This window comes from Lissotriton helveticus, chromosome 11 (assembly GCF_964261635.1).
Source record: "Lissotriton helveticus chromosome 11, aLisHel1.1, whole genome shotgun sequence".
In the NCBI taxonomy this organism is placed as follows: Eukaryota; Metazoa; Chordata; class Amphibia; order Caudata; family Salamandridae; genus Lissotriton; species Lissotriton helveticus.
The window spans coordinates 784,674,351-784,696,872 of NC_136072.1; the positions used below are offsets into that span (position 1 = coordinate 784,674,351).

The window sequence follows — 22,522 nt, forward strand, 5'->3', positions numbered from 1 at the left end:
GAAAATGAAAAGGGTTAGGAAATGTGAACAACTGTATGCAAAACGAGTTGGAGGTTTAAAAAAGTTCGATCAGATCTGGGGATGGTACTTTGAGTAATTTTCTATATATTATCTTATACTCAAAAAGAATGATAGTGTACCTTTTGTGACATTCTTATTTTTTTTATCTGATTTAAGAGACTGCAAATGACTTCAATAAAAAAAAATTCAAAAAAAAAAAAGGTAATTCTTTGTAATAACATTTTCTATAATGGTTCCTCTGTAAAGGAATTGGTCCGTAAATATAGTCTGTCAACATCAAGACCTCTTCATCACCATTTGTCCCAAATGATGTGCTCAAATGAAGACATTCAGAGTCAGATGTGCAAACTGACCATCTCAAACAGAGATTCTTAATGTGGCATATACAACAGAAAAGTTGAGGATTTGTACATCATGAGTGTCCATTTTAGGCTTGGCTACAGACAGCTTCCTGTGTGATTTACCTAAAGTCATCAATTCTTCAAACAAGGTACCAAAAAGACACAGAGAGAGCATGTTGTGAGTCAGAACTTCTCTGCCATGTTCATGTGTTTTTATTGTTTGCCATTGCTTGGATGTGTTTTATATCAAGGACATGGCATTTCATGATTGGTTATATTATCCCATTTGTATTCCCCTTAGGTTTTGGTGATGGGGCTTAAGGAAGTGCTTTTGATAGACGTGCAGAATATAATGAGAACCTGTGTGTGTTCTTTGATGTATTTACTTTGCTGAGACAAGCACATTTGAATATCTAATTAATGTTTTATTTATTTCGGAAGTGAGTGCTGTTTGGATACTATTCATTACCTGCCCTTTGGCATTCATTTGTTTAACTTTGCTGCCCTAACAAACACGTTGTTGAATTTGTTTTCAGAAGAGGGCACATACGCTTTCTTAAAGATTCAACTGAAAACTCAGGCTCCTTTTAGGTTGAGCCGGAGCAGCGCATGCGCTGCTCTGCAAGGCATGCTGTACTCTAGAATGGGCTTGACTCTACGCCCATCTTTTCAATTGGCTCCTGTTGCTGTCCTTTCCAAATTGTTGCTTCTGATTCATTAATAAGTTTGTTAGTCCCTCCTTACTAACGCCTTGTCTGCATTTGTAACCTCCCATAAGGACTGGACTTTGTACTTGTGTGGTTCCATGATATGTTTTAGTCAGTGAACTCTATTTTCTTTAATAAGTTTGTCCTACTGCAGACAGGACTTTCCTGCAACGACTGTTAAGACTTGCCAGAGGCAACCGCTTAATTCTTTTGTTATGCGTGCATGCCGAAATTAACACAAACTCACTAATGGCGCTCGTAGCCCCTCATCGCGGTCCAGCCCCCTGTCTCCCCGCTTTAGGTTTCAGCACGGCACCCACTTTAAGATTAACAACACGGGTGCCCGCTTTCACATTAACATGGGCACCCACTTTCTTTGCCACCAATACACATGAAAATGTTGTGCACGTACAATTGCATTTCCACTGCCCAGCGCTACAGCAGGGACACAAGTTAAATGCTTTGTAACACGCTGTGTGCTAAATCATTCCGGTTTTAATAGGTCTTGCATTTGCGAGAGTTTAAGCTATTGCCATTTTAAATAACAATGCCTTTATCTGTTTTGAAAACCAACACTTTACAAGCCCTTGCAAATGTGTAACCTATTGCATTGCAAAATGCTTGTTCAAAACTGTCCTTTATGCAAACTTTCACTGTGTATGTCTTTCAACCTCGCTAGTTAAAATGTAAACCTAATCTTTTCAGAGCACCTTTTTTGAGGATATGTCTTACCTCTGTTAAGGCAGTCTGTTATGCAGAAGGGCTATATTCCAAGCTTCCATATTGTTGTAGTATATGATTCTACTTTGCTATGCATTCTCGTTCTAGGACAGCTGGAGATAAGACATGCAAAGTAACCCTAACACTTTCCCTAGCAAAAGCCAGACTTATTGGATCGACAAAGCATGCCTGTCCAGCTGATGATTTCTCATCTTTCCTGCCCATCACAGTCCGAACCGAGAGTGTCACAGGGGTTCCCACACATAGCCTTGCAGTGGGTATTCCACCAGAATGTCGACTACAAAATGCAGTGGGCCAAAACAAAATGGTCTTATTTTCGAGGACATAAATATATAGAGCTCAGTATAGGTTTAAATTACGTAACTTTGCCTGTGTGTATCTTGGTGATATATGTATCTTCAAGATATGTAGATGTGGCGTTAATAATAGTAAATCTATACCTACATTCACAATATTTTAGACCTCTATATTTTGGCTGCACTATATTTTTGTCCTCTGTGTTCTGACATACAAGTCCTGCAGTTCAGGTGAGTGAGGAAAGTCATCAATGAGTTGTGTAAGAAGTATGGCAGTCCCTCCAGCTGCCGGCATACCAGATGTTTTGTGTGTGCAAAGGCCAAGGTACAGACCTCTTATAGAAACCTATTGAAAAAGTCTGTGAGTAATAAAGAGTTCTCCAAAAAAGTGAGGAAAATCAAGAAAACCTACTAAGATTGTAGAAATAGAGGCTAGATGTGTTCCGTCTTTCCATCAGGTCAGACAGAAAATACAATTTCCATGTGTCATGTATTAAACCTATCAGCACTGGTAGAACTGATAATGCCAACAAAGGTTATCTGAAGTAACATGGGCAGGAAAGGTGAGACAGCATTGCCCAAGTTAATATTACAGCCTCTACATCAGTGATCAATGCGTATGTCTAGCGCATTATGAAGGAAATCACTTCTGGAGGGTCTTGTAGTCAGTGAGTCTCTGGAAGACAATGAGGGCCAAATGTTCAAGACTATAAGGATTGTTGATAGTTAAACATCAGTTTAGTTTCTATGTCCATAGTGCACTAGTGATTAGCGAATACTGCAAAGAAAGTGAAGCATTCCTAGTGCAAATAGTGATTCTGAAACCATACTCCTAAAATACGCATTACAGGGAATAGCAAATGTTACTAGAGGGCTTGGGTCATGGACACTAAACAACTAAGAGTCTCCCTGGGGTTTCCATAATAATTTTGAAACTTGCAGCCCATCAAACAAACTCAAAGACAATTATTACTACTTTGGGGGCTATCAAAAAAAAGATCAGATTTATAGCACTTTATTACAAAGCTGCTAAGGAGAAGGATCCCGTTGAAGAAAGAACCTATTCATTGCGGCGAGATTACTTTTCCTGGCAGTTTAGTACAGTAAGCTGGTTGGCGAGGCTGGGAAAGAGCCAGGATGGGTTTTACAGAGCCTGATACATGGCTAACTCCTTCTGCAGCTCTATTGGCTTTTGGCAGCAAGGCCCAAGGGAAACTCCAACTTTTTTCTATGATTATCTCCTTTCTCCCAAACCCGGACAGTAGATAAAAAAATTGGGTGTAATGAGGATAATACCCTCCGTTCTCAATATTTGTTATCTGTAGTTTGTCTTTAATGTGACAGCACGAAATTCCCAGATTAACAATTTTTTGTTCTTTATTTCAGAGAGGATCTTTACTTCTCATCCTCCAGGGAGGAGGCACCACAGCACATCCCTGTGCTCTTTGTGTCCTTCCCCTCTGCCAAAGATCCAACACATGAACAGAGATGTCCAGGTACTCTCTAACCACTGCTTTTAAGCCATCTTCAGTAGTTTAACTTTGTGTAACCTGTGGTGTGAGTGACTGAACGAATGATTGAGTGAAATACCTATAGACAACCAAAGGAGTAATGCAGTCGCTGGTAGACCTCTTTGACTGGGATCCCTCACTTCCCCACAGTTCTATGTTTTGGATTGTCCTATGTGGCTTTGATTGTTTTTCTGAGTTACTTGTTTAGAGTTTGTGTGTGTGCTGAATGAATGGTGTGTTCTGTGAGGACTAATTACAACTTCTCTGTTTGTTGGATATACAGATTTCACATTTGCTTCACACTGGTGTCTCCACTCTTCTATAAATACCATGTTGCCCTGCACAGCCATTATGTTGATTTCATGTTGACTTGCGAATAAGATATACCGCCTCATTCGGGAGAGTTGGCAGACCAGTTGGCTATGATTGTACAAAGCAAGGTCAGAGGAGAAGCCCTGTTGCTTTGCCTTGCCTGTAAGACTTACATCGGGGTGGTCTAAATTAGAAGACACGGTGTCCCTGTGGGGAGGACAGGCACAAGGCCCAGCTCAATTAGAGTTGAGTTGGCAATTAGAGGAAGTTCAGGAGATACAAATGTCTTGAGTCCAGGTTGTGGTGACCAAACATCTGTATGAACAAAAGGTCCAGGTCTTGTTAGAATTTTAAAGCACAGGTTGAGCCTGCCCAGCCCTTGGCACACCATAGTGCATTGGTGCTTGCATTGGCACAAGGCAGCATTCAATGCACCAGTGCAGGAATGCATCAAATCTTAGGGAGAGAGCTGGAATGTCACGCTAAGCAGCAAGTTGTCTTGTTGTGTGACGTTTTAGTAAATATAGGCTTTATTGGGTAAGTACCACCCAAGATGAGTACCACTGGGAATCTTCTATTGCATACTTTGACCTCACCAGTAGCTGTAATAATGACTTTTGGGACCATGGAGAACTCAAATAGGTCTTCCTGAATCATGTCCAGTGCCCTTAAAATTCTGTCTGTTTATCAACAGGAAGCTAATGTGGCTGGCACAGGTCCGGGAATTGTGTTTGTCATACATAAGAGGCTGCATTCTGAATCCTGTATCAATCCTTTTCTGCCAGCCACTCCCTCTATTATTGAAATATATGCCACTGTACAGCTATTCAGATGATCTCCTTCCCTGTTGCTAACTATTGCAAAGTCCAAGTGGAAGCGCACCAGAGGTATGTATTCTCTGTGCGGACAGCAATAAAAAGGAATACATTCTCAGCCAGGTTTATAGGCCATCATCAATGGCCTCCAATTAAGAGGGGTACTGGAAATGTTCCTTTCCATCTATAACATGCCTCCATGGCTGGCTCGTCATGTTATTTTTTTTTTTGGTTGCCAAAATAGCAAGAGAAAACCATGCAAGTGGTCAAAGCAAGGCTCCAATCACGTAAACAATGGGGAGGCCTCGAGATACGGACACCATTTCCCTGAAAAAGTTCAACCTCCATGCAGGTTTCTTCTCCCAGAAAGGGATATTTTGATTTGAGGTTGGTTTGTGGCCGGTGCTGAGTCAAATTGTCTTCTTTGGGATTCCCTAAACAGCCAGTGACTGAGAGGCTAATGTATCTAGGGTAGACCCCTTTTGTGGTTAGTCTGGGCACTGGGAGAAGGGGTGCTGTACGAGGTCCAGCGCCTCTAAATCACATGGAGAGGTTCCAGCAGCAGAATGAACACGAATGAAGCCCCTTAAACTGTGTTTTGTTTATCTTGCAGTCCTTCATGTGTGTTTAGCATCAAAGATTATCTTTAATCAAGCTAAGCAGATACAGATTTTTTCCAAACTAACGCTTATTTTGCTTTCATGAAAATGTATGCTTACATCTTCCTGTCCGCAAACTTCAATGACACCTTCTGGATGTAGGTGAAAGAAACAAGCATATGGCCAATTTGTCCTCAAATCCTCAGTTGTAATAACCATTTGCTAGTTTCCTTTTGATGGGTTTTTGCATATTTCAAAATACCAACACTGAAAGTACAACTAGTGCATATTGCTTTTTAATGCAGGTTGTAGGACAACATGCGGTTTGCTGTATCTGGCACTACATTTGTTTCTAGCAAGTGTGCATCTCGCTTTACAATAAACAAAAAAAAGGCCTCCCAAGATACTGGCAGCAGATTGATCGATCAGAAAATATCTTTCAGCTAAATATTCTCATTGTGAACCAATCTCTTAACTAGTATCATGTTGGACTCTGTTTTGTACGTTACGTGTGCACTCGATGATATTTGGACATAGTTAAAATTTTAAAATACCTACATTTTAGCTGAAATTGACACAGTTCCAGTGTATTCTTTGACTTCATAGCCAGGACAGTTGCAATGTTGTTTGACATTTTATCAAGAATAATGATCTTTTGCTATGTTTAAGAAAATCCGGGGCCTGTGCGACAGGCACATGACCCCACTAGCCTACTGTACCATTTACTTTCACGGTACACCTTTATAGACTGTGTGATGGGAATGCACATGAATCCCCATTTATCAGAAGCAGCTTTGGTGAAAGAAAGATTTTGGGGTAAAAAAACGAATTTTATGTGAAAAGAAGACTGGAACAAAGATTTCTTTTATACTTTTCTCTAATAATGTCACTTTATAGTTTAGGAAACTGAATGGGAAATGGGAAATGTTTGTCCATAGAAAACCCTCCCTTCCCAAACGATCTTTCAAAATCATGGAATTTATGTGCACTTTGTGACACCTAGACACCTAGACCATTGCATAGATGTCATTCCAATGTAGTCTAAATGCATTGACAATGATAGGAACACCTATATTTTATGGAGTTGCAGGAGAAAATGAATCTTAATATGTAATAATGTGAAGGAAAATCAGCAGTGTCTTTAGATGCTGTGTTTTGGAGGTGGAGGTTAAAATCCCCTAAGATACTAAAGTCAGGAAAAAGGACGTTAATGTCCAGCAGTTGACTGCTGTTGTACAAAAAATCTGCACTGGGACCTGGGGTCTAAACAGTAGTACCCTGTTAAAAGAATACTGGCTAGTCAGGGCAGTTTTAAAGACCAGCGCTTCACAGTTCGGTACAGCTTGTAAGGGCTCGTGGTGGATATTGAACAACTTCATTTTAAATACCTTCACCGGCTCAACCACACCCCATTGAGCCTATTACATTGTAACCGAATTGCTGGTTCAAGATGCAGATGATACGGTACTACTGAGGGAAGCTTCTTGTATCTAGCCTGGCTCTCTTCATTGATATATAAATATTTGGGGTACAGCTTTTGGGTCATTCAGTGCAATCATTGGCACACCATTTCCATTGGATTCCAAGTTGCTCTACTAGGATTGGTCTGAGGTGTACCTGAGTGGGTTTGTAAGTTCAAATCACTGGTCCTCTTGGCGGCTAAGAGGGAAGTAGCTAAACACTTGGGGCAAAGGCTTTGTACTGACTCATTGTTAATGGCTTAAAGATCTAATTTACTGAAAGGAACAGTTGGAACACAACTCTCCTACAAACTTCAAGGCCCAAAGATATTTGGTAGCCACAACATGCTTTCTCCCCTCACTAGAGTGGACTAAGAAACCTTCAGTGAATGCTCTCATGTTTAGTGAGGAATGTTACAATGCTGTGCTCATGATTACCTTGTTATGCACTAGTTTATATTCTACAAGATTATGATGATCATTTTAGCTACTGAAAGCACTTGATCGATTTTGATAATTGCACCAATTTTAAGTCAATTGTATGTTGCTGTTTTGCAAGCCTGGATAAATATGCTAGCTATTTAAGTTCCATCCATCATCTTTGTTATGTATTGTGAAACAAATTACTAAAAAAAGAGTACAAGGATTATCTTGCTGGAAAGTTGATTTTTTTATCAATTGGGGCCTAACAAACTGTTCACTCAAGTAGGGCATTCATCCACACATTTGGAGTCCACCCCCAGCCCTTTCGTTTTCCCTAGCTGACTTACTACTTTCTAAAGCATACACTATCAAGATGTCAGAAATATTGTAATAAAAACAGAGCTTATTTTTAGGGGATATAAAAAATAAAACCACCGTATACCTCTAATCTAAAATGTAGTTAGGAATGTTTGAGACTCCCCTTAAAAAAACAAAACAGTGCTTAGGAAGAAGCTTCCCAGCAAAACACATTGCCATTAATGAAAAGTACATAAACAATATATAGCACAAGCTGAGGTCGGGGGTAGATGCTTTATACAAAATTAGTGCATTTGGCCTGCCACTTTTACAAATTCACAGTTACAAATTAGAGCTCCGGGGAACATTGGCAAGAGCTTTGCGCAGGCAGGACTCTGACTGACAAAGGTTTTGTCTTCAAGTTACTGTGCTATGGGCCAGATTGCTGCAAGGCTCGCCTCAGTTGACACTGGCTTCTCTGCTATTGTATTTGTCATAGTCATATAGTCTTCTATAGCGCAACATATCACCGCTAGGTCTCAGGGTTATTTGTGATCAACATTAGTTCAACTGTGGCTGTGATAGACCTAGTTAGGCTACTACACAAATATATGTATGTAGTTTAGTAAGGGCTTTAACTGGGCACAACATGTAGGCGATGACCATATAAATGCTTATTGAGATTCAAAAACCTACTGTATTTGGGCACTATTGATAGTTGTGAGGCTTTTGATCAATTTTCAAGTTAACTATCTGTTATATCCTACATAATTATATAACATGTATTCTAGCCCTGCTGCCTCTAGCTGCTCAGCCAGAGTGTGTCTTGGTATTAGAATGTTGGTGTGCCTGTGATGCGTGGAATGCCTGGTTGACTGAGTGAGTGAGTGTGGCAGTTGGAGATGGGCTGAGCAGCTAGGGAGGCTGCTCCTGGTGGGGCTGGTACCACACGAGGCCGGCTGGAGTACAGAGATGTTGTAATCTTACTGCAGACTGAATAAAGAAGTCCTGAGAATACATCCTGGCTCCTGGTGTCTTTCTACTAGAACACAACATAATTTTGGCAACGAGGACAGTCTTGAACCCCAGTGACTCTTGGTACAGCTAAGCAAATAAGTAACTATGAAACTAAGGAACAAAGAGAGTAACCAAGAGATCCAAGAAGCAACTTCAAGAAAAAAGAGAAGGTATTTCCAGGCAAGCCAGCGCCAGCTCCACCAGTGTCCTTCCAATGGACAGCCCCAATGAGCAGTGCCACCACCAACTGACACTTCAGCCTGGGAATACATCTGCAACTGTGAGCTGGTGGTGTAGCGCAACTACAACCTATTTTGGGTGGTCCAGCCACAGCGATGAATAGTGAGTTGGTTGAGTAGTTCATCTACAGCCTCATCTGGAGTTCCAGCCACTTGGTAAAGTACAAGATTGACTGTGAGTTGGATGGGTAGCGTCTGTACAACCAGATGTAGGTGTACTAGCCACATCACACTAAAGTGTGAAGATTGTTTTTTTTTTTATGGATGTGACTGTAAAAAGTTCAAGGTACAATTCTTTGAGATGTCCTTTAAAAAATGGACCAGATGTAGGTGTACCTCATAGCACTCTACTGAGCTTACAATGTCTTTGTCATGGCACTTTTTGAGATGTGTTGTTACTAAGATCTAGTCTCCCAACAGCTTGCAGCGACAACTCATATTATGTTGATGAAGCAAGAGTCTACTGCGGGAAATGGCTGCACAGAGAAAGTTTGATTTTATTGTGTTTATTCTCAGCTGAAGTGATCCCAATAGCTTTCAAAACCACTTTGACTGTAAGGTTTTATTTTCAAAAGTCGACTGTTTCTAAGCTTTAGTAGTCATCTTAGCCTGCATCAAGTGGCTGCGCTGGTATGGGAAATACATCAAGCCTGAAGAAAGATGTGCCTCATTGAGGGAGTTGCTGCTTAATTATTTTAAATCCGTGAAAAACATTTTCCTCCAGTGGCTGTTTTAATTATAGAAGGGAAAGGCTTTGTGTTTCTCAGCGGCAAATGAGAATTTTAAAGTTTGTAAAAAAGCGCTTTAGTGTTCCAGTGACTTAAATGTACCTGTATTGGTGTGGAAGCTAACGGCTGAGTTGGGGCCAGTATATCCGTTGGTGAGGAGCTCCTTCCCTCTCCTCTGCCTGCTTGGTGTGATGACTCAGTCGAATCTTGTAGGAGGATTTGGCGAAGGGGACGCATCATAATACTCGTCACTGACTTTTGTTGAGAGAGCTTCTTAAACGTCAGCACGGCAGCATGTCTCCGCAGCGTTGCCGCACCGTGAGCCACCCGGTGCTGCGTAATGAGCGTGCCGCCATTTTGGGGATCCTTTCTTTCTATGTCCCAACGACGGAGCTTGGTCTCAATAAAGTTTGAACAAGGTTAGGGAGGAAGAAGTGTATCTACGAGACACTTTATTATCAGCTTCCAAGCGGCGGAATGAAGTCGGGGAACAACGAGGAATATTTTTCTTTATGTCTTTGTAATTTCAGCTTCAAAGTGATGGAATGTAGTCTGGGTTCAACGCTCATCTTTCATTTCAAGTATGTCACATACCATATGACACGAAGACTCGGTTTGTCAATTAGCAGCATAGGTTGTGATGATCCTTCGTTTCAAGTATGCCGAAGGAAATGTTTTTTTTTCATTTCAAGTGTATCATATACCATATGACATGAAGACTCGGGGTGTCAATTAGCTGCATAGGTTTTATCTGTAAGCTTTTGGAAACACATGTTATGTCTGTACTAGAACTAGGAGTGTAAGCTTTTGGAAACACATGTTATGTCTGTACTAGAACTATGAGTATTTACAGTTTGCTTTGTTAGGCACTATTGGGTGTTGGTTTTTTATCACAACATTACAGTTTACACTGCAATGTGTCGTGGGAATTTTATTGTAATGTGATATCTCGGGTATGTGAGTGAAATGTCTTGCTTTTTGGTTTGTGCTGTTTTGTTTTCTCTTCTACAGGGAAAGTGATAATAATCACAACTCGGGTGAGAGGTCGCTCACCGGCGTGTACTAGTGTGTTTTTTGTAAGGTGTACAAATATTCTAGTATAAATATTTATTAGAGTTTAAGGTGTTTCTTGTGCAACCTTTTAGGTAGTGATGTCACTGGTTAACAATGGTGGTTTTCACTGTTCCCTTACATGAGGGATTGTCATATGTGGTGGATCTTCAGTCAGTTCCCATTTTGGATATTTTCATTGGGACAGTGTGTTACTCCTACTCTGGGGTATGTAACTTCCACAAGGGGGTTGCTTCATGAGCTTGTTCTCATCAGTGTGTACCTAGGTTAACTCCTACGCGGCGTTGGTTGTGAGATTTAATCTCTGTCTCAGTTGTGCACAGTACCTTTATGGTTGGTAATATGGGTGACGGCCCATTTGTTTTGTTTTTCAGTTGTGCACAGTACCTTTATGGTTGGTAATATGGGTGACGGCCCATTTGTTTTGTTTTCCCTACTCTTGGGTTTGAGTCATAGGTAATTTTACCTTTAGCACTATTTTTGGTTATGCTTTTGGGCATTTGGGTTGTGTGTTCTTTCGACCCTTTCGGTCATAGTGCTTCATGTCACAAAATTTATGGAACTTAATTCAACGTTCTGATATTTGTTATTATCTTCTCATGAAGGGGGATGGGGGATTTTGCAATTAAATTGTTTTTATCTTAACCGTCCTTCCTTTACAGTATATGGTTCTCTTGTGATGTATTATTATCATCGCTGCATACTTGAGATTAGAAATTTGTTCTTTAATGATTCTATCTTCATTGATGCTTACTTTTATTGCATCCTAGAGTATTTGGAATTTGTGCTATTGTTGATTTTTATTACTTTTATGATTCCATCTTTAAGATCTGTAATGTAATTGTAATGTGTTGTAATAGTTTTCTTTTGTTTAAAGAAAAAGAGGTAATGTTATATCCTACATAATTATATAACATGTATTCTAGCCCTGCTGCCTCTAGCTGCTCAGCCAGAGTGTGCTTGGTATTAGAATGTTGGTGTGCCTGTGATGCGTGGAATGCCTGGGTGACTGAGTGGGTGAATGTGGCAGTTGGAGATGGGCTGAGCAGCTAGGGAGGCTGCTCCCGGTGGGGCTGGTACCACACTAGGCTGGCTGGAGTACAGAGATGTTGTAATCTTACTGAAGACTGAAAAAAGAAGTCCTGAGAATACATCCTGGCTCCTGGTGTCTTTCTACTGGAACATAACACTATCCAAGCACCATACATTGAGAAGACCTGTAAGACTCTAAGGCGGCCCTCCAGTACTCGTTTGTAATTCTTTAACACCCAAACACCATTTTGATGGAGATTGTGTTCATTATAAACTACTTGACGCATTCATATCCTATTTTACCATTATAGTTTTGAAACGTGTCCAACTGCACCACTGGAGCTCGTTTGTACACAATGTCCTTTGGGAAGTACTGAAACTATCATTTTGAAGTTGTTTTGCTCTTATATTACACAGCTTGTTTAATAATGCAAGGTAATGTTTTTTAAACTTGTTGTTACAGGCAAATCTACGATGTCTGTTTTGACACTTGTACGTTATGAGTGGTTTGAAGAATGGAAGGGATTGAAAGTGCAGAAGCGAGGGGAGGAGTACGAAGGGCTGAAAAAGACTTTTGCCGACTCCATACTCGAGACAGTCCTGCAGCACTTCCCCAACCTCCGAGACAAGGTAGGTGGTGATGTGTTCTTGCTAATGCAGTTCATTTGCAAGGTTGTGGAGCTGAACTGGCCAGTGCATTAGCACAGGCTTAGAGGATTTCTTTTGCAATGCAGCGGTGATCAGAGCCGTTGACTTTGAAGGAACCTCTGCATCACCAGCATGGAGATCATTCAGACCAGGACCGACCTTCCTAGGCCTGATGATTCCCTTAAAACCGAGACAAAGGGTAGGCAATGAAGAAACCCTGCCACTGTGACCTGACCTGCACAAGCTGTTGGATTTCCCTGTAAAGAGAGGACCTGCCTGACCTGTTTGTGCTCTGTGTTTCGCCAATCTTTATTGAAAAATCAGGGCATGCGTTTTGAAGAACAGAGTCTTATGGGGAGCTGCAAGGACATGCAGCCAACTAGCCATGACCAAACTCAGACTGCTTCACTTGTTGTTTCAAAATGTTCTTGACCCACTGAAAACCTGCATGCTCTGCCCCATGGTTTACCAAACCGCAGCCTGAGAGGGATACAAGAATATTTGTCTTATAACTTAAGGTCTCAGAGTAGGCCATGACTGGTACCCCAGATTCTGGAGCCATTTGAACTATCCATGTACAACTTATGCTTTCAAAGATAATGAAATAGATGTGTGTGCCATGGGACGCTCACAATAATTCTTGAGTTTTTCCCAGTGGGTGCCACACATCATGTACTTATACCATCATATTCAGTACTCCAGTGTGCCTACACCTGATGTTACATCAATTCTCAGCATCTGTAGTCTTTCTACTGTAAGTTACAATGAATTGTAGAAGACTTGGAGCTGTGCCTGTTCCTCCCTAAACTGTGGCTCCATAATCTACCACCAGTTGCCGGGTGGATGCAGTAACTGTACACTCTAAATTTATCCTTAGGACTCAATCCTGCTCCGAACAAATTCAATAATTTACCTTTAAGATCTAGCTATGCTCTGAGAGTAATGTGTAATTGAGTAACTTGGTTATCCAGTAGGACAGCAATAGCACCCAGGCTCTGAGACGGCAGTTCTAAATGACTGGCACCGTGGCTGCTACCTAGGAACCACAGCTGTGAAAATGCCTAGGAGTAGCTATGTGCATTGAAGAAATGATAGAAAAAAGAAAGAAAGATAATTTGCTAAGCTGCCATGGTCAAATCTCACTCATATGAGTGCTACCTGGAAACATTTACCACTCAGCAAGAGAGACCACTGGCTATGGATTTGGAAAATAAGGACTTATTTAAGTATGTGATTAACGCATATAACTTTCTATACAGCTTACTTTGTCGAGTGGTTAGCCACTTCTGTAGTAACGCATTGGGCAGAGTGGCTGGTATGCTGTCTCATGCTAAATAGTGCGTCCTTTATAAAATTCTATAAATATTGTATCTTTAACATCCCAATTTTTGTACTTACTGTAATAAAAATGAAGTCATAAAAAAAGTGTGTTTCAAAATGGCACTTCCGGCCAAGTACTAACAAAGCAGAATTCCCCAGGATAGACTCCTGGTACCCACGGGACCCAGAATTGAAAATAAAGCTCCACTAGGGGGCCGACCTCTACTTCAAAAAAAATGAGGGGTCATGACATCCCATCAAACCCTCTGGGAGGCCTTTAAAACAGTGTTGTGAGGACAAGCCCGTCATAAATGATAGGGGGAAAGAAAAAGGAAGACGCGTTAAAACTCCAAACCCTTGAGAAGGAGATGCAGACACTGGAGCGAGAGGTGATTGCTGGCAGGATCATAGAGCTGCAACATAGGCTCACCCTATGCCAGCAAGAACTGCGGCCTTGGATAATGCAGCGTGAGCGCACACACTGGCCATGCAGCGCCGACTATACAATATAGGGGATAAGGCTCCAGGCTGTTGCTTGGTTGGACAAAAGAGATAAAGAAAGGTCATGGGTGGTGAGTGTCAGGGATGGAACTAGTGTTCTTCAGACCACAAGCGTAGAAATAGCAAAGGCCTTTGCCTCCTATTATGAATGTCCTTGTGCCCTGGTTAGTACAACATCTGACAGGGACTGCAAGGAGCTACTTGTTGACTTCTCGCTTCAGACACTAACTACAGACGAGCAAGACGCCTTTATACGCTGTTCTCACAGTAGAGGAACTCTCTAGCGCCCTGGGGTCATTGAAGTCTGGGAAAGTGTTGGGCCAGCACGGACTCCCAGTCGAGCTCTTCTAGGGCTTGACTGACAGAATTACGCAACCATTGCTTAGAATGTTTGAGGAGGCAAAGGAAGGAGGCTCACTGCCTATAGACCGGAACACAGTCACAACTGTGGTAATACTTAAGACGGGCAAGCCCCCAGAAAGCTGCAGCTCATATAGGTCGATCTTCCTGATAAATATGGAGGCGAAGGTGCTCGCCAAGGCCCTAGCAAATAGATTATGATTGTCCTAGCCACTATCATTCACATAGATCAGTCTGGCTTCATGCCACATGGTAGCACCCGCCACAACCTACAGCGGTTATATGAAGTCCTCCACTTGACGAAGGCCCTCTCGCCCCAACAGACAGCGCCAATGTCATTAGATACCTCGATGGCCTTTGACAGCATAGAGTGACCCTATTTGTTCGCCTTGCTATCCCAACTCGGCTTTGGCTCAAAATTCTGTAACTGAGTAAAATTACTTTATCAGAGTCCATTGGCCAGAGGGGGAGTCAACGAATCGTTATAAAGAAGTTTTGCGCTGCACAGGGGCACCAGACAGGGTTGTCCCTTGTCTCCACAGCTATTTGCCCTGGCACTGGAGCCCTTGGCGCATTGTATCAGAACAGACCTGATGATTTGGGGCATCACGGCCCGGGGGATGGGTAGAACACATCTCCCTGTACGCCGATGACATAATCTTATACCTTTCAAGGCCTTATTTCTCCATAGCAAGAGTCCTTCATATATATTAAAAATATATATATATATCTTTATTCAATATTTTTCCATTTCTTGACCCCCGCCCCTACCCCCCTCAGTGACGGACAGGTAAACCATAATAAAAATTGTCTTCATGAGCATTACGTTATAATTTACCATAATAAAACATTTTTAGCATACAATTCCCAAGAGGAAGCATACTATTTAAGAGGAAAAGGAAAAAAAAAGAAAAGACCACAGGAAGATATCCAAGGAAAACTAATTAGAAAACAAAAAGAAGAAAGAGAACATGGGCATAGTACAATACCACAGAGTTTCTAATTTTGTATGGCGCGCCATTGTGTGAGAGGAGTCCAGATCCTAAGCCCCCTTTTGCGGCGCTGTTTGCCTTTCCTTTTGTAGATGGCTACCTCAATGTTGTGCATGGCCAATAGCCTAGCTAACCACTGTTGGAATGAGGATGCTATAGGATCTAGCCATGCAGATGTGAGGCATAGCCGTAAAACCGCCATTGCAACAAATAAAAGCTCATGGCCACTGCCGGGATTATCTGGGTCATCTGCCCCTAATAAAATGACCTCACTTGACAAGGTGATCTTTCTATACAGAACAGACGTCAGAAAACTCTCTATATCTTGTATTAAAGATGTTAGTGCAGGACAGGAGGCGAAGATATGAATAGAGTCGGCATTGAATAGTTTACATTTCGGACAGCATGTCCCTTTACCGGTTCCCCACTTAGCGATTTTATCTGGCATGTAGTATAGAAAAAATCAGGTTTTATAAAATTGTGCCTGAAGTTTGGTGGAGATAAGGATAGTTTGAGCTAGCTGGTAAGTGGGTAAAAATCCCTCGTTTGATATTTCAAGTTTGCTTTGCCACTTCAGCGATGTTTTATCTAAGTCATCTGGGAATATTGCCATCAGAGAGGCGTAGACTCCGCCGATAGTGTAGTCCCTAGTGTGAATGATTGATTCCACCAGAGTTGACTTTTCCCCTAGTGTCCTCCCCCCAGGCTTGCTTAGCAGAAAGTCCCTGATTTGGAGGTATTTAAAAAAGTCTTGCCAATCTGGATGGAATTCATCTTTCAGGACTTCGAAGGATTTAATCCCCTGCGATGTAAACAGGCATCCTAGCTGAGTTATTCCTGCCCTGTACCATTTATTTATACAGTTATCCCTGAAGATAGTTGGCGGAAGAATTGGATTGTCCATTACAGGAGTAAAATGTGAGATTTGCCCTATTCCTAGTATTTTCTTTACTGCTTTCCAAACCTTAAAGCTACTATATAATGTCTTGAATTGAACTTTTTTATGGTAGCTATCATGTAAGTGCCTCCACAAATACCCTCGGCTTGAGTTGCCCAAAAGCAGCTGAAATATAGATGGTGTATGTTCATCTGCCCTTATTTCATCAGTCCTCGTGTTTTGTAGTAACTCCCTACTGTAGAGTAGTACTGATGCCCAGTAGTACCTTCTTAGGTTAGGAAGAGCGAGCCCGCCTCTATCCTTGGGGAGGGTGAGGAATTTATAGGCACGCCAGAGTTGTGCGTATGCCCAGATAAATCTTGAAAATGTGCGCTCAATTGCTGTAAACCATTGGTTTGAAATTCAAGACAAACTGCCCTAAATAAATATAAGATTTTCGGGGAAAAAAACATTTTAACTGCATTTGCTCTTCCGATTATGGATAAGTGGAGGTTATCTAAGCGTCGTAGATCTTTTTGAATTGAGCACAGCATTGGTTTAATGTTAATATCCACCAATTCCTCAAGATCAAAGGAGATGGTAACTCCCAGGTATGTCGCTTTTCCCACCACTCTAGGTCGTCCATCACGCTTTTTTGGTTCAGGACAATCTGCGTCTTCCCTTGATTGAGTGCGTAGCCAGAGACTAAACCAAATTTACAAGCTTCAGTCTCAATGGAATGCATTGCTATCGTAGGATTAGTAGAAACTAAAGCAATGTCGTCTGCATATGCTAACGTTTTTGTGGAGTGTCCCTGTGATATGATAGGAGTGATTTCAGTGTTCTTTTCTAGGCAGCGGATAAAAGGATCGATGTATATTGCGTAGAGCAACGGTGAGCATGGGCAGCCCTGGCGTGTTCTTCGGGAGATAGCAAATTCCTTAGTTATGCTCCCATTGACCAGTACTACAGCCTTGGGATAATTGTACATTTTTTGTATGGCCTGAATGAAGCCTGTTTGGAACCCTACCTTTGCCATAGCCTTCCAAAGAAACTGTCAGAAGACCCTATCGAAAGCCTTCTCCGCGTCAAGAAGGATCAGTGCCATAGGGTCTCCTGCAGTCTCAGTTCCGTCAAAGTGTGTGATGACTCTCTGAGTGTGGTTTATTACTGCTCTCCCTGGAACAAAACCATGTTGGCTCTTGGCGATCAATTTATGTATCATAGGGGCTATCCTGTTTGCCAAGATCTTTGAATAGATTTTTGAGTCTGCATTGATAAGCGTTATGGGACGGTATGATCCTAGGAGTTCTGGAGGTATTATTTTTTTTAGGGAAAATAACAATTTTAGCGCGAGACCAAGAGTTGAGGGGCTGACCACCGGTAAATATATGTATGATCAGATCAACTAAGATATGTTTGACTTGGTCTAAAAATATTCCATAAAACAGAAGGAATACTATATACTCCAGTGGCTTTCCCTTTTGGTAGATTTTTGACAGCGGTTAGGACTTCTTCTATGCTAGGGGATTCCTCCAATATATTCTGGTCATTTTCCTTAAATCTTACACCTTCTCCACTCTCCAAATACCTCTCTATTTCAGCTGCGTCCCCCCTACCATCTTCGGTATACAAATCTCTGTAAAACCGCCAAAAGTCTTCTCTGATATGTTCTGGGTCTTTTAGTTGTCCTACTACTGGATCGTTAATTTCCCTGATTAAGTTAGAGTTGGTCTTTTGTCGCATTCGTCCTGCTAATTGGTGACCCACTTGCTCATTGATTTTGTATAATAATTCCTTTCGAGCTGTAGCTTTCCGAATTGCTTTATCTGTAAAGATATTGGTGATAGCTACCTGAGTTAGGATTTCTACGGTTGTGTCTCCCTCACTAGTGGCTCTAACCAATTTTTCTTCAACTAACCTAAGTTTATCATGTAAGCCCTGCATGGTTTCCCTTTCTTGTTTGTTTGCCCTTAGTGAGTACTGCATAGACTCTCCCCGGATCCCGGCTTTCAAGGTGTCCCAAACAATGTCTATTGAGGCGCTGCCGATATTCTCGTCTAAAAATGTGGGGATCCAATCTCTCATGTGGAGACAGTATTTAGGGTCGCTCAGTAGAGCTTTTTCGAATGTCCAGAGAGTAGGCTCTGATTTCATGGGTCTGATGGTTAGGGTACACAAAAGGGGATTATGATCAGATGATATCCGGGGCATTTTTTCTGTTTGACAATTTTTTTTAAGTGAATTTTATAATAAAATATCATCTATTCTTGCATTTATACGGTGTGGATTAGGAAAAAATGTATACCCAGAGTCATTAGTGTTGGATGTCTGCCAGCTATCAACAAGTCCATGTACAAGACACGCATTTCTAAGGTAACAAAATACCTTTGGTTTACGTCACTTATATAGCCAGTCATCTCTCAAAGACCAATCGGCAGGGAAGTTTATGTTGAAATCCCCACAAACCATTATCGAGAGAGGCCAATGTGAGAGCTCGTTGGAGATTTCATCAAAAACCGTTGCGTCGTCTGTATTGCTTCCATATATGGCGCATAGTGTCAGTTTTTTGCCCGTTTGATATTGACACTCAATGATAGCCCATCGACCAAATGTATCCATTTTGAGTGGTTAAAAACATACCCGCTGCCTCTAGCCAAAATGGAAACCCCTCGTACTCGAGCCCCTTGTGAAGTGGCACACACCAATCTGTACCCTAATGCAACAGATGGCTTTGAGATCCTTCTATATGCGTCTCCTGGATACACACTATGTTTGCCCCCCAATTTCATAAGCCAATTGCGACCATTTGTCTTTATTTGAGATCGTTTAGGCCACATATATTTAGGGATAATACTTTTAACCCACCCATATTTTTAGCAGAGTTCTCCCAGAGCTATCAACACGTCTGTATAGTTTACAGCATTGGCTGCCCTTATTCTTTTTCCTCTGTCCTTCTATGGCCCTAGAGTGCATGTTCCTACTTTGTGCTGGTACTGCTAACTTGTCCGTCACTCCCGTTCCCCCCTCCCTCCCCAAGGTCACCCCCCCCCCCCCACCCACCACCAATCTTGGAGGTTACCTGGCTGCAGTGCCAGGGGTTTGACGTCCGTCCACCAATCCCTCCGTGAGCCCACCAAGCCTCCCTGTGTGTGTCAAGCCATGTAGTTAAGTAAATAGTTTTACAGTTGTATTGATGGCTATGAAAAAAACTAGCACATGCTTAAAATGTTTAAAGGCATTTTAGAGCCAAGACTTTCCAATCGAAGGAGAATTCCCCATTTCACATCTAATCACCCTAATAGTACAGACTATCTCTTAGTGCACATAACAGAGTGGACAAAAAACACAATACAAAATTACAAAAGGTGGGTGCAGACATCATCATATTGTTAACCCTTTGATCACTGCTTATGGCCTGAAATTTCATCGAAATAATTTTTGGCCTGAATTTCAGAGATGAAGCTACGTGTAGCCCCTTGAAAGATAACTTCAAGTCTGGCTGGATTTTGTAGGTATACTGTAGCCCCCAGTTTCCGAAAGGTATCAAAGAGCTGTCTTAGTCTCCACCTACGCTCGACCGTAGCGTGCGCAAAGTCTGGCCGGGTGAAGAAAGCAAAGCCTTCAAATGTGCGTTTGTTGTTGGGTCTAGCCAGATCAAATAGTGCTTGCCGTAAAAAAAAGTTTCCAAAGAAAACCAGCATGGCTAGAGATGCTGTTGCGATGCCTGGGCCCACTTATTAGGGAACAGCGGAAACCGGTGGGCTCTTTGAACTTCTTTGTCCCGGTCCCAGTCCTGCAGCTCAGGAAAAGCACCTATGAGGAGTGAAATCATAAACTTCCTAGGGTCGTCCTTTTTATCTCCCTCCGGGACCCCCAGAAATCTCTCTGCCGGTTTTCTTGTTCCTCTACCTTCCACATCAGATCCTTAATGGCTCCCTCATGTTCCTCACTTTGTTTTTTTAGATTAGTGACATCTTCTTCGAGTAGCTCAGTTCTTACTTCAACTGAAGCCATGCGGTCCGCGATGTCTGCACAGGTCTTTCCAACCTTTCGGACAGCCCCCTGTAATTTCTTGGCTGCAAGGCGAGATCAACGACTATCTGCTTTGGCCTCAGCTTGGAAGCTCTTGATGGATTGGAAGACAATATCCAAAGTTGCTTCTTGATTGTCTTCTTGATGCTCCTGGAGATTGCTCTTTTTAGCGTCTTCTGTGATAGTCTGATTGCCGCACAGGGATGTCCCGGGGTTAGAGAGGACAGTTAGGGTCGTTTCCTCATAGTCCCACCTGAGGCCTTTGCTATCTTCTCTGTCTGAGGAATCATAGGCCCTATTGTACTGATCGCAGTGTATTTTCTTTTAATGGGCCTTTCTGGAGAGCTGCCTATGTTTCAGGGGATCAGTATTTGAGCTACTGTACCATTTGGCTCCTTCCTCTCCACTCGAAGCTGAGATGCTGATGTCAGAAATCTCCGACTCGTCGGTAAGGGAGTAGAATTTATCCTGATTGTCAGGAGTTTTTAGCATGTGGCTTTGAAGGTCCTGATAGCAGATTTGAGCATTATTAGAGTTAATCAAGGGTACAGTTTGTAAGGTCAGATCAGTGGTTATTTTCGCAGTGACTGCGTTGGGGCTCTCAGTTTCCTCGGTCAGAACCCCTTCGTGCTGCAGTATAGGCTGCAGTACAGGCGCCGTGCTGGTAGTAGGAAGACCATTATCAGGGGGTAGTGATGTGTCCGGGGCCTCATACAGCGAGGCTTGTTGGGTTTCACCCAGTCTTGTTGTTCCATCTTGTGCCAGACCAGCTTTGGGTTTATCAGCACCGCCTCCCCTTGCGCCAGAGTCCTTCAGTGCCCTGCTGGTAGTGCCAAATCTGGAGGTGATTAGCGGTTGTGAGCAACCATTGTCTTTGGCGGGGCGTGCAGTGTTTTTGTTGATTTTACCATCTCTTTCTCTTTCATCTTAGGTTCAGCTTGTTCAGTTTTATTGCACCCCCCCCCCCCCCCCCCCCCCAGGTTCGGGATTTGTGCCCAGAGTATCAGTCTTTTTTTGCCTTGGTAAAGTAGGTGTTGTGCCCCCCTGGGAAGAGGTAGCGATGCTTTTAACTTTGCCCCCTAGCGCCCCCTTACCCGTCATGCTGCCGTGTCCTGCGCTATAGAATAGTAGCTTGATGAAGATGCCAGTGGATCCTGGTCCAAATGCCTTTTTCCCAGCGCTGGTAGTGCGCGTTCGTCGGTTTCTTCTGCGAGGCAGGGAAGGGCCGCTGCTCCCCCTCGTGCTTCCCTCGTTCCGTTGTGCTTTTGGTGAAGTCCAACAGAGAGCACGCAGGGCAGCCGTAATCGGTAATGGCAGAGGTGCCGGAAAAGCGTCCTCGCGGCGGCGCAGCCACTGCGCTCCAAACTTCAGGTGAAGGAGGGCGATCCAGCTCTGGGGGGTCCGTCAGGAGCATTCCTTAGTCTTCAGCAGCGATCGGTTTTCTCATAGCCGAGCTGCGATACATCGCGGCCGTATTCTGCTTCTTACACAGCTTAGCGGAGCTTCACAGCGGAGCGGTCAGCCTGATGCCATCTTGCCTCCGGAAGGTAAGTCCCTCATATTTTTAACTCTTTGGGAGATACTCCAGCTACACAATAAATTGGACCAAGTCAGTTGTGTTCCCTCTGTCGTGCCCCCCCCCCCCCCTCGACCCCTCCCCCGAGGCTCCTGGTGACATATGTAGCCCCAATAATTGTATAAGGCTTTAAATACTTGGGCAATCATGTATCACAAAATCAACAAATATTCCTGCACCTGAACCTTTTCCCGCAGTTGAGCAGACTTCATACAGACATAATACATTGGTGCACCCTGCCACTGTCCTTAATGAGCAGAGCAGACTTATACGAGATGATGACCCTGCCACGCCTTTTACATATTCTGCAGAATACTCCCTACTCTGTCCCACCAACCTTCTTTAAGAAGGTAGCCCAAGAGTTCCGCATGCTGTTATGGCAAGGAGGCGTGCCCCGGATTGCCCTACATAAATCACAAAGAAGGGTCTAGGAGGGTGGCCTGGCGGTCCCAGACATTAAACTCAATTATTGGGCTTCATGACTTATTGTAATAAATGACTGGCATCACGTCTCAGTCCATTCTATAGACCGGCTGCTCTTTTTCTGCGTAGACCCAAACAGGAATTACAAGCCTCTTTTATACGCTCGTAAGATGCATCAAG

The 22,522-nt window shown here is 42.7% G+C and overlaps 1 protein-coding gene across 1 annotated transcript in view; it reads left to right on the top strand.

Annotated features, from left to right (window-relative positions):
- Positions 1-22,522, top strand: part of LOC144791919 (all-trans-retinol 13,14-reductase-like) — a 282,571-nt gene that overhangs the window by 211,146 nt on the left and 48,903 nt on the right. Inside the window, exons 8-9 of the mRNA XM_078666732.1 lie at positions 3,493-3,602; positions 12,074-12,240. Of these exons, the coding sequence (XP_078522858.1) occupies positions 3,493-3,602; positions 12,074-12,240 (277 nt within the window). The remainder of the gene's footprint in view (positions 1-3,492; positions 3,603-12,073; positions 12,241-22,522) is intronic.